Below are 15,655 nucleotides of genomic sequence, written 5' to 3' on the forward strand. Positions count from 1 at the left end.
TGAGATCGTCAAGGACAGTTGGGCTTGGATTGGGGGAGGGAAGGAGCCTAAGTGAATAATGAAAAAAATCTCATAGTGGTTGCTTAAATAAAATCTCACTACAAAAACAAAACCCAAACAAAAAACTATAAAGGCTGTCATAAGAATCTCATTCCATATTTAACTTTATGACTTCTTAGCAGTTCTTTAGGGTTGCAGCTGTATTCTGGGGGAAGAAAAAAAAAAGGAGCATGATTAGCACATGGAGCAGGTCCCAGCTATCGAGATGAGTGTAACATTGCGCACTGGGTTGTTTTTTTCCCAGTCTCCCCAGCCCTCCTAACAAACTCTACCCAAATCTTTGATTCATTATAACTTGAAAAGACTGATAGCAACCTAGAGTACAACCAGAGGCCCTTACTGTTATTAGGCATACAAATCATAAGGCAGAAGTACCAAGAATGAAGGAAAAAAGGTGGATAAGCAGCCTGGGGCTGGAGGAGAGCTTCTGGGGCTCTTCTGGGTCCCTGAAATCATGTTGTGCAGAGACAAGAAGGAGGTGTAAGTGTAGCCAAAGGACTTTTAACTGAGACTCAGAAAATAATATTATGGGTAATTCTATGGTTGGATGGAACATAAGGTTGGCAGATAGAATACCACAGTCTCAGAATGGAGATGTACTTCACATGTGCTGGCACTACCACATGGCCACCATCTCCTGCAGCCCCTACTCCTCTCCCCTCTCCTCCCCTCTCCCGGGCTGTGGCTGCTCTCAGCTCTCAGTTCCTGACAAGCCATAGAGTTGGAAAGGGCATTTCAGCTCTTACCCTATATAGTGGTGCCAGTGAGCGCTTTCTCATTTGTTCCTAACTCAGGAAAATAATATGATTATTTTCTAGATTTATGGATATACTATTTGTAAAATTATTATTACTTAAATGGCTCAGTTTTCTTCTGTTCTCTCCCTTTTAAAATATTGTGTAATGCGGTTCTATGTGTCATCTAACAGGTCAGGCACCATCTGGTTGGGGGTGATGGTGGCTGAGGGAGTGGGGAAAGGGTTCTCCACCGAATAGAAAAGATTGTGGCCTCCCATAGGAATCTCTTTACTATGGATGCTCCACAGATGGCCTCTTAAGGGGAATGATTCTTTGAGAGACTGCCAGATGACCAGATCCATGAATAATCCATTTCAGATGCACACCCTACAGAGGAGCAAAGAATCAGCCACGATTTGTATATCACCAAAGAACAATTTTAATATTAACATTTTAGTAAGGGATGATATGGCTTATCCAGACTCCAAATTGGGGGATCAGGAGTAACCTATAGTTGGGAAGATCCAACGCACAGCCTCTGGCCTGATCCTGTTGGTGGCCACCACCAATTCGGAGCACTTAGTGACAGCAGAGGAGAGCTACAGGTGGGCATGAAGGCCGGGCCCATGGGAGAGGGGGTGGGAGGGCAGAGAGAATTCAGTCTGGAGATGAAGGTAGGGCTAGAATAGGGAGGCTGGTGTGGCTGGTGGGCCCAGAATTCAAGGAACCTGTTTCCAGCCCCCCTTCAGAATCACTGTATCCCAGGGTCTGAGTGGAGTATATCTGGAGTCGATAGTATTTTTCTCTACTTATGTGCTTAGCTCATCCAGCACAAAATCAGCTCCTTTTCCATGAAAGTTGACTTTAATTGAGACTAAGTAATACATAACTTAAGATCAAGGATCATGGAGCCAGATCTGCATGGGTTCAGCTCTTGGCTCTACCTCTTACTGGCTTTGTGACCTTGGGCCAGTGACTTACCCTCTCAGTTCCCCGGCTTCTTTGTTTGTCCCATAGGATAATAAAATTCCCTATCTCATAGGATTGTTATGAGGCTTACACGAATTCAATAAAGTGCTTAGTAGGGTGACTGGCACATAATAATTACTATATATTTATATATATCCTTGAGAGTGTGAATTTTTCACATGACCAAAACCAAATTTAACAACTCTTTGCATTGGTTGTTTGAGAGATTATAAGCCTTTGTATCTTCAATAGCCCAGATGTGCTTAAAGCTACAAACACATAAGGACATTTTTGAAAGACACGGGCAGGATTTGAAATTCTCAGGATGAAGTTGCACGCTAGCATTCTCTAAATTTCTATTTTCTGGGTATAAAGAATACAACATCTGCAAACAACAGCTGGACAAATACTAGAACATATAATTCCAACTTCTTGCCTTGTTGGCAAAAGTATTGGGCGAGAGAGAAACAATTCTCCTTTTATCAAAGTACCTTTTTACAGCTGGAAGAAAAGAAGTTAGGTGAGTCATTTTGTGAAGGCAGCATTTCGGGAGAACAGACCTAAGAAAACATTGTCGGAGCATCCTGGACACAATCAGATAGCGTGCAGCAATTTATTAAGAAGGCCTGGGTTCTCGAGGCAGATTGATAGATTTTATGTTGTTCATCTGGAGAACCTCAGCTGAGTTCCAAAAACCTATTTGCGTCCTTGCCCAGCACGTCAGTAAGTCAGCTTCATGTAAAGTGCTAGCCTGAATAAAGGCCAACAATAGGAAGGGCAGCCAGAAAAGGAAGTGGGGAAGCTGAGCTTTTGTGAAAAAGTGACCACGGTGTTGGAGGTAAGCAGGCGTTTTAATTGGCTTGGGACAGAACTGGCAGAGCACCTGCCGTTTGCCCGGCTTTCTTAACTGCACTTTAATAGAGCAATTCTCTTACTTGATGACGCCTGCTCTTTTGGGACAGAGGTGAGACTAGGGCAAAACAGGTAAAATAGCTACTGAGGACACACAGAGGAAATAAGACACAAAAGCAAAAAGTGCCTTGGGGTGGGAGTCAGCACGTGGGGCCAACACCGCAGGTCCGCAGCAGGGACCCTGGGCAGCCACTCTCGGAGTGTCCCATCTGTAAAAGGAAGGGGTTGCAGATGATGCATCCGGTCCTCTCTGGCTCTACCCTCCTTTGTTACTAACAGCTCTACCGTCCTGGCCATGAATCCAATGTTGTAGAAGACTGAGAAGTCACAGTGTAACTAGACCCGCATTTGCCACCTCTTGGCACACACGCCTGCCTTCAGCTGTGTGCTCCCCAATGCGAGGGGCCATGGAACATTCCCGCCTCCACCCCTTATGGACTGGGTGAGACCAGGCTAATGCCCACTCAGAAAGGATTTCACTCCTTATCTGGAATCTGGCCCTTTTGAGACTCTGTGAGTATACTTTTGACTTTTTGCTGCTTTGGAGAAAAAAACGTATATAGTAAACTCTTCAGTGCATCTCCTTCCTTTATGACCTTCTTCTAAAATAAGCAAACAAAAAATAAACAAGCATCTTTTTATCAGAGCCAGGCAGGCTTCTCCCCTGTGTCTGATCTGTGGGTGTGGTGTGGAAATTGTCTGGGTCCATCTTGGCCTGCTCAGTATCCCACTGATTCATTTCTTCCCACTACCCATTAAAGAATGCTCCAGAGAGCTCCCAGTAAGAACTGTGGGCTTTCTTGGGGTTGGGGATTGGAGGTGGGAGTGAGGGCCTGGGCACCATCATGAATCTGTTAACTTCTGAGCAGATTAAACCAACATGTCCATCTTCTTGCCCTCTAACCAGGAGTATAGGACATCGTGATGTGACATTAGTCAAGTCTTCTAGCTGCTAGGCGGTATGTGGGGACAACAGTGATGGCTTAAAACTGCTGACTTCTTTCTTTCTATAAAAGTAAACCATTTGATCAGACCTAACAAAAATGCTAATTTGACCCAGGGAACTGGGGAGGCCAAGAGAACTGAAACCATTACATGCCTTGGCTCTGTTCTGACATGAAGCCAGTCCCATGAAACAGAGACGGCACCCAATTAGTCCTGGTTTCCAGCAGCTCATATCGTGTATGATGCTAAGAAATAGAGCCTCCTGCTTCTGGCAAGTGATTTTGCTGTTTGGCTACCAGAATTCCATAGGACAGAATGTCCCCGGTAATGGGATATCAGATTAATCATGGAGGCTTTGGTTGTGCAGTGATGCTCAGGACTTTTTATTCCTTACTGTAAGATCTATGATAGTATCATATGACATGGAAAACTGAAGAATTCTACAGCCATATTGACCTTCTCCACACCTCCCCCCATCACTTTGGAAGAGCCATGGGACTTGAGGATGGTAAAGAGAATTTTCACCAGGACTCTTTATTGCATGGGTTTCGTAAGGAAACATTACCCAGTTTGGGAGGTTTTATTAAAATGAAAGACTTTGGAAACCTGTCTGTTATATGCAGCCCACATCTCCTTCAAGTGAATTTGGTTTAACAGGGTCTGCATATGTCTGCAACGTATGCATATGGCTTTATCTTGACACAGGGAGCTTTGGCTTCTCCATTCTCATGGAGTATGAATTCTAATGGAGAATGAACCTTCCACCACCTCATCTTTCCTTCCTCTTCCAGTCTTGAATTCTGCTCTGACCCACCTGCTGTGTGCTGGCGTTCTCAACCAGGAAAGACCACAGCTTTCTGAAGGGCTTCCTTCACTCACTAGGCTGGCTGACATCCTAGGGGTTGCCGGGGGTCCAGCTCCTGTGGGTGCTTCCGAAGGGTTTGGTTATAAACTTAGTTGGCCTGGGAACCCTATCTAGAAGACTTCTGATGTTTAGGTTTAGATGGGAATTAGAATTCTCAGCACTTCCATAGATGAGGCCCCAACTGAGCAGCCCTAAGCATGGCTTCTAGATGGTTTCAGTTGCTGCTATGAGCCAGCTTTAAGCAATGAAGATGCTTCCAGTGTTAGTTAGAATATGGTCTGCCTTTGTGATGACATTATACAGACCCTGGAGCCAAAATCTCTGAGAACACGTATTTTACAGTTCCTTTAAAATGACATTTAACTTTTGGATTAATATTTGAAAGTGAAACAGTCTACCTCATTTTCTTCCTCTGCCAGCTGCTATCAGCAGTACCTCAAGCCAGAATTACAGGTCTCACGTGTCAAGTATGGGCGAGACTCCTTCATCATTACTAATTGTTTGTTTTTCTCTCCCAAAATGAGATGAATTTACCTATGTCTAGCTGCTTCCTGCCACAATAGCAATCTGATTAGTTGCATTATTCTACACACACACACGTTTATCTAGGCTCACAGCGGATGTACCATACATACACATAGATATAAACACACACACACATGCTGTAAGAGGTGTATGTGTCTACAAGTAGTCTATAAGAGGTCCCTGTTATCTTATTCTCACTAAAAGCATTATGGGGAATTTTGTTTGTTTGCAGGGTGTGTGTGTGTGTGAGTTCAAAATGCTGTCATATATGTACCACCATTTAAAAAACCAGAGCCTAAGCTGGTATTTGGTACTTCTCATACATTACTTTTCTAAATCATCTCAACAATGCCTATGAGATAAATAGGGTTGTTGTGTTCATTTATAAATGTGGCACACTGGCTCAGAGATTCTCGAGTTCCTTGGTGTCCGAGCCGGGGTTTGGGCCCAGGCCTCTCTGACTCCAGACCCTGATTTCTTAACTATGGCTCTCTCCTGACATTTAATTATCATGACAGTCCAGCCACACAGAGGCAGTCTTACCATCATCTCCATTTTACAGATGAGAAAACAGGCCAAGGTGAAGTGGTTTGTCTAGAGCTCCTGCCTTAACTGTTTTTTGCCTTTGATTGAATTCCGTCATCTTGTATACCAGTAAAGTTGTGACTGACAAGTAGAATTTCCTAAATTAGTGTAGAGAGTGGAATTGGGCCCCCTGACCAGTTGGCTCATTCGAGAAGGTTACTTTATCTTAAACCATATAGAGAAACATTGCTTCCCTCAAAAACCGTGATCAAAATAATTTCTTCGGGAAGGGTTGTAAATAAAGATTTATTAAGAATAATAATAGACAGCAAGCATAAAATGTTTATTATGTGCCAGATGCTATTCTAAGTGCTTCACATATATGAATTCATTTTGTCTTTCCAACAGCCCTATGAAGAGGGTTCTGTTTGTCCCCATTTTACAGATAAGAAAACAGAGGCACCAAGAGGTTAAAATACATGGCAAGATCACGCAGTTAGTAGGTGGCACAGCTGAGATTCACACTCAACAGTCTGGTCCAGAGTCCTGGGCCTCAGACATTCTCCAGTACTGCCATCTTGGTTTTGGCTTTACTTTCATTGAGTTTGGTTGGTTTAATAGTGAGTTGCCCTCAAGTACTTTGCTAATAAGGAGAACAAACTGCCAGAAGCAAGCGGGGTCCCCTCAGTTGTTACACTCCTTGTCCAGATGTCTGGATTTCCAATAGGTATGGTCACATGAAAGAGATTTAGCATTAGTTACAGTTGAAAAATAAAAAACAACTCTCCATGGAAGTGGTTAAGTATGGTGATAGTCAAGGTTCATTTCTAGAACAATAGCTAACAAGATAAATTCATAGTGACACTATGATACCTTTTTCAAAAATTCTTAGCTGTTATTACATAGGTTCTAGAAAATTCCCTTACCTGGTGCATAGTCACTGATCATATTAATCCTCTGCTCTTCATTCTTCTCTTAAATTGGTGACTGGGGCATCTTCTTACCTTGGTTCTGGGCCTGCTGCATACCTGCAGTCCATCTTCCTCAGCGATCAGCATCTTCATCACCATTTAACAAGAAAATATTTTCAATTAGCCACGGGAGAGACCTGGGTTTACATTCTGCTGTCAGCTCCTACCTGGTCAAGCACATTAGAATCTGAAAAGAAAACCAGTAAAAATCGAACTACAGCAAGAAGTTGCTGACTCAAGTGAAATCTGTGGTCTCCTTCTTGAAATCAGAATAATTTGTCTCTGTTGCTTTGCTTTGGTAAGATTTCCGCCTCTCCTGATAAGTGCCTTAGCATGTTTTATGAACTGAAATCCGAATTCACTTTCCTTTAGCAACTAAAGGAAATTCTCTTGCCTCTGCTAGAAAGTTGAGAGTCCCCAAACTTCTCTCTACATCTGAAGCTGTTTGCTAAACAAGTTCGCCTCTTTTTGGACATAACATCGATTTTTAAAAAAACATTTAAACAGAAAACACATTTGAAAATGTACAAATCTCCCCCAAGTTTATTTTACTTTTAAAATCAGATGAGGACGGGAGCAGGGGGATCATTCTGTTCTTAAGAGAACCCTTTACCTGTCTGCTCATAAGTGATCGAAGAGTATAGGAGAAATATCTGGAGCTTTCGACTCTATCCAGCCTGGGTTGGAGTCTGGACTCCACCATTTCTACTGCTTATGGGACCGAGCCTCCACCTCCCTATCTGTGAAATAGGAGTTATAATGCTATGATCATCTGTGGGTGAGGAGGCCAGTTAGAATTAGCCAGGGTAGAAACGAAGGCAGCAATTTGACTATAAGATATTTGTATACTCTGCTCTTTCTAGCCCGTGAGTTGGCAAGAGAGCAAATGCTAAATACTAGGTCATAATGAGCCTATGAGATGGCCAGCCAAAGGTGAGTGGTAGTTTCGGGATATAGAGGGAATAGCTGGAGTCTTAGAATCAGATGACTTTGAATCTTAACTGCTCATTAGCTGAGTCGCCCTTGGCTAGTTATTTTGCTTCTCTGAGCATTAATATTCTCTTGTATAGGATGGAGACAATAAGGTAGGCCTTCTTATGTCTCCAAACGGTTGTGAGCATCAGACGAAGGAACGGAGTATGTTTTGTAAACCAGAACGTGTGATCTAGCTGTAGGGGGTCATGGGGGATGATGGCCCTTCGGATCCAAACCCCCATGCGTGTAAGCCTGTATCTCTGGACGCATCTAGGATGGAGAAGGATAATGCGTGGCCTTCTTGCCGAGCATTTGTGCAAAGCAAGAGTTGAGATACTTTCTCTGGGAGAAGGGTTTTCCTAGGTTTCTTTAAAGGTATGAGTTATGCCTGGTTAGGAAATTTCACTTATATGTGCAACTGGAGAGAGGCAAAAGTTGAGGTAGGAATTTTTATTGCAAACAGTGAAAGGTCTAATAGAGTAGGAGGATGGGGCACCACGAAGCCGAGGGACGGAGTTTGGAGAGTAGAGCAGGATTTCCACGTACCATTATTAAACCTAAGAATTCAAGGTTCAGCATCTGGGGAAGAATAATCAGCCATTGTGCTACGGTCGAAGACAGCCAAGTGTTGACTTTCAGAGAGTCTGGGGTTCCTCTGGCCCAGCTTTGACTCTGGTGCTTTGAAGGAGGAATCATACTATCTTTTCCATGTGTGCCGGGAGTCTAAGTGGATATGTCTTCTTTAAAAAACTTCTGTGATGATGAATGTGTGCGTGGGATCTGCCTAAGCTGGGAATTCCTTTGAAATTCTTGTTTCTGATTGCTCTCCATGGTGCAGAGAAGGATACTGGCCACATTTGGGTATGAAACTCTTGAGCCTAGCTGTGTTCTCTGGCCCCCGGAGAGTCATGTTCTGTTTGAAAAGAGCTGAAAAGATGAAGACTGTTTTTTCACTTGGGATAAGAATATCCTTCTCAAAGCAGTAAGGGCTCTGTGAGAATAACAGGATCCATATGTTGAAGCTGGCAGCTAATGTTCAGCATATGGGCCAGTGAACCTTTCAGGCAGAAATATGCCTCTAATTCTCTAAAGAATGCCCCAGTAAACTCCAGAAAGGACCATTACGTAGGTGACGGATGGCACAGGCACAGCTCCTGGGCTCTCATGGGCCCATCGTTCTGTGGAATGCAAGCCATGGACAGAATGGAAGGGTCTTGGTTGGCCTTACGATGGATGGCGCTGGCCTGCGGCCCTCTCCATCAGACCCCGTGCCCCCAAAATACTAAAGGCCTTATCAGCTCTGTTCTGTTAGGGGATGGTGCATCTGAGGGTCGTTCCTCACATTCTCCAGACTGTTCGTCAAACCGAATGAATGGAAACTTTTTGTCCTCTACCCACAGAGGCAGCACTGTGGAAAGAACACTTCCTTGGGAGCCAGGTGGCCTGGGCTCTACGGCCACCACCACCCTGGCCCTAAATAGAGGTGACCCTAGCGAAGTCACTTTATCTCTCTTTGTCACCCAGAAAATAAGCAGGTGCAACATGGTGCTGGTTGAGACTCCTACTGGCTCCCTCAGTTTGGAGCTGAGTGCACCTACCTCTGGCCAGAGGAAAGTGAAAGAGACATCACAGCTAGAGACACCTGCACAGGGTTAGGTGCCCTCGCAGCGCCGTGTGCCGCGTAGCATTTCGGGAAAGGTAGGGGATGCCCTTTCATTGCTCTCTGTGAGAATTCAGTCCTGGGCCGGGGATGAGTCATCGGCAGGAAACCCAGTGAGGGAGTGGCTGGCTGCCCCCGGATTACTACGGTATTTCTTCCAAACCAGCATTTGGACGTCTGAGTTCCCCCCTCTTGTTCTCATGGTGGAGCACTCAGCATCCTCCCCTGGCCTGAACTCTGTGCCTGATTCCTCACTCTGCGCCCTCCCTCCTTCCTTTTGCAGTTCCTTTCTCTACCAGGCTACCCACCTCTCCCCTACCTCTGCTGCTTCTCCCGGGTCGGCTTTGTCTGTTGTAGGTGGCAAGCAAGGCCGCGCCCCCAGTGGCCCGGTGCGCCCCGCACTCCCCTTGCCAGCCCCTTGCAGGCCCTTTGATCCCTCTGCTCTGCTGCGTGTACCGCGGTCCCTTCATCACGGGAGCACAGACTGAGACCTGCAGCGGCTCTGCCTGCAAGTCCATCTCCATGGCAACCAGCAGGCCCTCTGTTCTGCAGTGCAGAGAAAATGGCCGATCGAGGAAGGGCTCACTGAGTCTCTATTACCGGGCCTGTTGAGTCCCAGCCCCTCCTCCATATCCATATCCGCTTGAAGAAGCTACGTGCGTTGAACCAAATGTCCATTAGCTTTTAGCCTTCCGATTTACTTTACCTAAGAGGAGGGGAGGCAGAAGGAAGTTGAATCCAAATGGATAAAAGCAGTTTTTTCCCTACCCTAAAACTATATTTTCATGAGGAACAGTTATCTGCTCCGAGCAGATATACAAGGAACCGAAGGAATACGGCAGTCTGGGGGATCCCGTGCAATGTATTTTGTCTTATCAGTGGAGAGGAACGACAGAGCATGGGGATCGTCAAATAGAAATTCAGCACAAGTAGCCAGGAGATACAGGGAATCCGTACAGCACAGATCCCCCTACAGCTTGCCAGGAGGGCACCTGACTGGTTGGAGTGATGATGCTGCATGCTGTCTCCTCTTATGGAAAGAAGGGTGTGGGTCCCCTAGTCACGAGGCAAGTTGAGCATTTGGCATCCCCTGCTTCCAGATCCAACTGGATCATCACAGTGAATCCTCCACAGTCATGAAGCAATGAGACATGGGAAACTGGAGAGGTCCCTCGTCACACAGCCATGGGGACACTTTAGGCTGATTTCCAGAAGTAACTGATCTGTTATTTCTGTGAATCCCAGAGGTGCTGCTGTCTGGAGCAGGACCATGGCCTTCTCAAGAGGTCAGAAACATGTAGAGCGGGGAAGGGGTCACCCCAGATCTCCCAGAGGACCCCGGGCTCTCTGATAGGGGATAGCCATTCCACAGGAAAGGATCCAGACCGTGTCCATTCCTGGCTTCGGCATGGGAACCATGGATTCTTTGGTGGTGACAGGCTCTCGACCCAGACCACATCCTCCCTTCACTCTTTCCTAATGTGAGCAGGGAAACCCCGTTTTTGAATGGAAGCTCTGGGTTCCCTTTCAAAAAAATCCTAATGTGTGTTTCAACCGGACGTTGTCTTTTTCAGTTTCTCTGCAGGTGGATATCGTCCCCAGCCAAGGAGAAATCAGCGTCGGAGAATCCAAGTTCTTCTTATGCCAAGGCAAGTGCCCCGTGCCTCACTGCATTTAAGGAAAGGCCGCCAGCAGAGCAGTAGCCAGTTGGCCCGGGTGTGCGGGGCCGGAGGGCCAGCGAAGCTCTCAGGCCTCTTCCTTCCCCTCGCAAAGGGCTTCCCCAGCACAGTGAGATGTGTCATCTGGGCTTCTGCATGGTGATGGAGGAGGTCTAGGGATTTCCTGAGGAAAGTTAGCGCAATTCCCAAAATAGCGAATCACCCCGGGTCCCCTGCTCTGTACCCAGCCGGAGTTCTGTGCGTGACGCGGGAGAACAGTGCTGCCTCAGAAACCATGCTTCAGGGGGTCGGCGCAAGGCTTATTGCTTAAAATCTCCTAGGACACGGAAATCCAGGAAGGTCTGAAACTTGTCTGAAAGGAAATTGAGCACCGGTGTCTCTTGTGCCGTGAAAATGTGGGTCCTGGGTTGTGAATACTGGTATTCTGTCTCATTGCCCCCCACCAGAGCACTGGGGTTTGTCAGATCTGGTGCCCTTATTTTTTTTGTTTAGAAAATTTGCCCCATTTCCACAGCTCAGATAACATCAGGAAGCGTCCTGTGGAGGAGAAGCTTCCGATTAGGCTTTGGATTCTCCGTATGTGACAGGACTGGGATTCAGATCATGGAAGAACCAGGGAAGTTGAGCTGAGCTAGGTGTAAACCGTGACATTTAGCAAGCAGCTTTTGGCAGGGAGGGGCCTTTAAAATGCGGTCATGATTTGCGTTGGATGAGGTGCCTTGTGGCCGCCGGATGTGTTCACTCCAGCTTTGCCTTCATTACAGCAATTTAAATGATCTGGAGACACAGCCGTGGAGCCCACAGCACATCTTGCAAATAGCGATATTTATTGAAAACATGATGGGCCCTGAAAGGAAGACGGCTTCATTTCCATACTAAGCATCTGTGCAGGGCTGGGTGGTGTGGCCCGGGGAGGGGCACCATGCAGAGAGGCAGGGCGCCGCCGTGGCCACCGGAGCCGAAAGCCCTTGTTCCCGCGCAGTGTCTGAGACCCCTTAGCAGCGGCATCTGCCCCTCCTCGGTGCCCCGGGGAAAGGATGCATGGGTGATTCTGGCTGTCTTCTTTGCAGGATTGAAGGAGATGAATTTGTCTGTCTGAGACGGGGTGCTGAAATGACAGTCGAGCCAGTTTGGGCCGGCAGATAGACGCTAGAATAAAATTGGTTGGGATCCACACTCCTAGATGAGCTGGTGTCTCCTCCTCCTCTCTGGAGACCACAGTCTGAGCCCTCAAGAACAGGCTGACCAGTTGGCTCAGACTCGCCAGGCCCTTGAGCTCAGATCCTAGACATGAATCCCCTCTGCCCCCTCTTCTGTGAGGCTGGAGCTCCTCGCTTAGAGCCCAGCACACAGTAGGTCCTCAACAAATACCTCTCCTCGTCCCTCACTAAGGATAGGCATACTCACGAGGGGTTGTCGAGTTCTTTCCCGTCACTGTGAGTGGTGTTTTGTGCAAAATGATGAAGCACAGAAGCCAGGGGAAGGCGGTGTCACGTCCTCCGCATCAATGCTCTCCCTCCCTGGTCGTCGGGCCCGATGACCTCTTGTTCGGTAGCTGCTGCTGAGTACCCACGGTCACCCTGGAGGGGACTCTGTCTTTTTAACTCCCACAGTTTGAAAATTATCTCTTCCTCTTCAGTGGCGGGAGATGCCAAAGATAAAGACATCTCCTGGTTCTCCCCCAATGGAGAGAAGCTCACCCCAAACCAGCAGCGGATCTCCGTGGTGTGGAACGACGACTCTTCCTCCACGCTCACCATCTACAATGCCAACATTGACGACGCCGGCATCTACAAGTGTGTGGTCACTGACGAGGGCGGCAGTGAGTCAGAGGCCACGGTCAACGTGAAGATCTTCCGTAAGCACCTCCTCCATCTTATCTTCTTCCCCACTCCCCGTCCTCTCCTTTGGCTAGGAAGACGCGTGGGTAGCAGGCAGAGTGGGATGGCCGCCGAGGGCTCCCTGAGGCCTTCCTCCTTCCCACTCCCCGAGTCTTTTCTGAACTGAGCTAAGAACTCCAGTATGTTCTTAAATGATCCTGGGCCAACTCAGAACTCACAACCCTGGGTCACGTGGGTCCCACCTGCCTCCCTTTGGCCTCCATTCTCTAAATTCAAATCACACAGTTTCCAGAGGGCTGCTAAGGGTGCCCCTTCCCTTCTCCAGGCGCTGGCTGGCTATCGTATAATTCAAGTGTCCCCTCTTATTTCACTCTCCCCTGCTGCTAATGGAGTCCGAAGGCTCGGTGGGGTGTGGAGGATTATTATCTGAACACTCTGGGCCACTCAGAGCAGGCAGTTCCCATTGTCAGTGAAATCCAGGCTGGAGGTGGCATCTCATTACCTTGTTATCATGCATCTGTCTCGTTGGCCAGTGTAATGGTGGGTGACAGCTAATGGAACAGTATTGATTGCCATAGCATTTAATCCCATTAAGCCTGCTTTTCTTCTGTTGTGTTCTTCAAAATGTTCTCTGCTCTAGGAAAGCTGGGTTTGGGGTGTCACACAGAGTGGGAGACTGATGACCAATCGTTGTAGACTAGGTGTTGTACCAGTTCATTCCACCTTGCTTTGTGCTTCATTGGCACCATCCCACATGGCAAGGGACACTGGTAAAGAGACTCCTTTACCTCCATAGATCCTTTTCCACACAAAGTACGATAAATTTAGCACTCAGTGAATAGACATTGACTGTCAAACATTGATGCCACATTCCCCTACTTACACCAGCTGCTTTGCCGGGCATCTTGGCCAAGGATGGGGTGGGACCCTCTCTTGGGCCACTGAAGATGTGGGTTGAGAGCTGCCCACAGCTTGAATCCAAGCAGTATGGCTCTCACGAAAAGGGGTCTGTGTGGGGCAACCAGCTGTTTTCCCTTATTCTTCTCTTGCTCATTTTCCAGAGAAGCTCATGTTCAAGAATGCACCAACCCCGCAAGAGTTCAGGGAGGGGGAAGATGCTGTGATCGTGTGTGATGTGGTCAGCTCCCTCCCCCCCACCATCATCTGGAAGCACAAAGGCCGAGATGTCATCCTGACGAAAGATGGTGAGGCCTGAATTCCCTGGCGGCTGCCCTAACCCCCAAGCCACAGGGTCCATTAGGGTTTCCACCTCAGCCAGCCTCCAAGGCATTTCAACCCAACCTCAGATCCCAGTGTCCCACAGCCCTGTGCACGTTCCAGGTCCCGAATGCGTGAATGTCCAGAGCTTGTACATTCAGGCACTTGACCTTGTCTCCAAAGAAAAAGATAAATTTCCAGTAGACTTTTGCCCTTGGCTGTCTGCCAGTGCCAGGGCCCCATGTCTTGATTTCAGTGTAAAGCCACCTGCAACCTCCCTGCAGATACCAGAATTCTCTGACTGACCCTTGGATGAACCTGCTTCTTGTCTCTTCTAGTCCGATTCATAGTCCTGTCCAACAACTACCTGCAGATCCGGGACATCAAGAAAACAGATGAGGGCACTTATCGCTGCGAGGGCAGGATCCTGGCACGGGGGGAGATCAACTTCAAGGACATTCAGGTCATTGTGAACGGTGAGGAGATCCGTTCTTCCTGCTCTCTCCATTAGTACCACCTGGTTCCCCCAAATCCTCCGTAACTTCCTCTTTGGTCTGTTAAATAAATCCCATCCTGACTCACGCATCTATCTCAAGTGAATCCCCCCTTCCCAGTAGAGCCTCTGGCTTGTTTTGTTTTTTCTTAATACACTTGCCTTTTGGGTCTCCCTCAACTCGGGGGACTTCTAGTGCAATTCTTGAATGCCCTTCATTGTCTTACAGCACTAGAAACTTTTCTCCGTGCTTTCTAATAAATTCTTATTCATCCTTCCTTGTCCCTGAGGTTACCATAATTGTGAGATTAGTCCCTTGGTTCAATGTTCAAAGAAGATATTATAATCAATTCAGTCCTCAGAATAGTCAGAATCAGGGCCACGGGTTTATTAATCTTAATCTGCAATGTGTCACATAAACACACCCGTGGAATCAATCTGACATTTATAAGATGTTTACAGGAAATTATAATGTCAGTGCTAAGAAAATAAGTCAATCGTGGTTGAATTGTTTTGGCTATTGATACATATTTTTTGCCAAATTCTCCCCCTCTCATTCCTTTGGTAAAAACTGTTTTTGCACAGGGCTGTTTATGACAGTCCCAGAGAAATGTCACTCGGTGAGCTGGTGCATTTCGAATTGGTATTAACCATCTAACCACCGAGAACAGGCATTTTCAACTTTTTCCAGAATCAAGAGCCCCCTTTTGGACATCAAGTTCTACTTACCATGGTAGTTATAAGATTAATATGCATTAATTGAAAAAATACATCATGGTAAATAGCTACTATAAGCTGAATCCTATTTTAAAAGGAATAAGACCTATTAATGTAGCTTTTAAAGCTATGTTATTAAAAAACAATATTATGTATTACATATAATGATATTTTGTATTGTTGAAAAACACTGATGCGTGTTTATGGGTGACTTACTCAGTTTGGAGTAATTATTTAGGACACATTGGAATTTAGATCCCTCATAGTAACTCTGCAGCTGCCTAGAACTCTTTTTTTTATAATTTTTTATTATTATGTTAATCACCATACATTACATCATTAGTTTTTGATGTAGTGTTCCACGATTCATTGTTTGTGCATAACACCCAGTGCTCCACGCAGAATGTGCCCTCTTTAATACCCGTCACCAGGCTAACCCATCCCCCCCACCCCCCTCCCCTCTAGAACCCTCAGTTTGTTTTTCAGTGTCCATCGTCTCTTTTGGTTCGTCTCCCCCTCCGACTTACTCCCCTTCATTCTTCCCCTCCTGCTATCTTCTTCTC

At 46.6% G+C, this 15,655-nt stretch overlaps 1 protein-coding gene and 1 long non-coding RNA gene across 20 annotated transcripts in view; one reads left to right on the forward strand and one right to left on the reverse strand.

Annotated features, from left to right (window-relative positions):
* NCAM1 (neural cell adhesion molecule 1) overlaps window positions 1-15,655 on the forward strand; it is a 296,714-nt gene that overhangs the window by 221,033 nt on the left and 60,026 nt on the right. For all 19 annotated transcript variants that reach the window (XR_012381487.1, XR_012381488.1, XR_012381489.1 and 16 more), the window contains exons 2-5: window positions 10,719-10,793; window positions 12,463-12,681; window positions 13,726-13,869; window positions 14,221-14,358. Coding sequence is in view for 5 of the 19 variants with exons in the window: in XM_073903754.1 (XP_073759855.1) it covers window positions 10,719-10,793; window positions 12,463-12,681; window positions 13,726-13,869; window positions 14,221-14,358 (576 nt within the window). In the remaining 14 variants the exon portion in view is untranslated. The remainder of the gene's footprint in view (window positions 1-10,718; window positions 10,794-12,462; window positions 12,682-13,725; window positions 13,870-14,220; window positions 14,359-15,655) is intronic.
* The window catches only part of LOC141374532 (uncharacterized), a 25,608-nt gene continuing 10,100 nt past the window's right edge, over window positions 148-15,655 (reverse strand). The window contains exons 2-3 of the long non-coding RNA XR_012381501.1: window positions 6,465-6,596; window positions 148-205 (exon numbers count right to left, since the gene is read on the reverse strand). This is a non-coding gene — a long non-coding RNA (uncharacterized lncRNA). The remainder of the gene's footprint in view (window positions 206-6,464; window positions 6,597-15,655) is intronic.

The sequence above is a fragment of the Callorhinus ursinus genome, unplaced genomic scaffold, assembly GCF_003265705.2.
Source record: "Callorhinus ursinus isolate GAN/ISIS: 27379988/994484 unplaced genomic scaffold, GSC_fseal_2.0 scaffold19, whole genome shotgun sequence".
In the NCBI taxonomy this organism is placed as follows: Eukaryota; Metazoa; Chordata; class Mammalia; order Carnivora; family Otariidae; genus Callorhinus; species Callorhinus ursinus.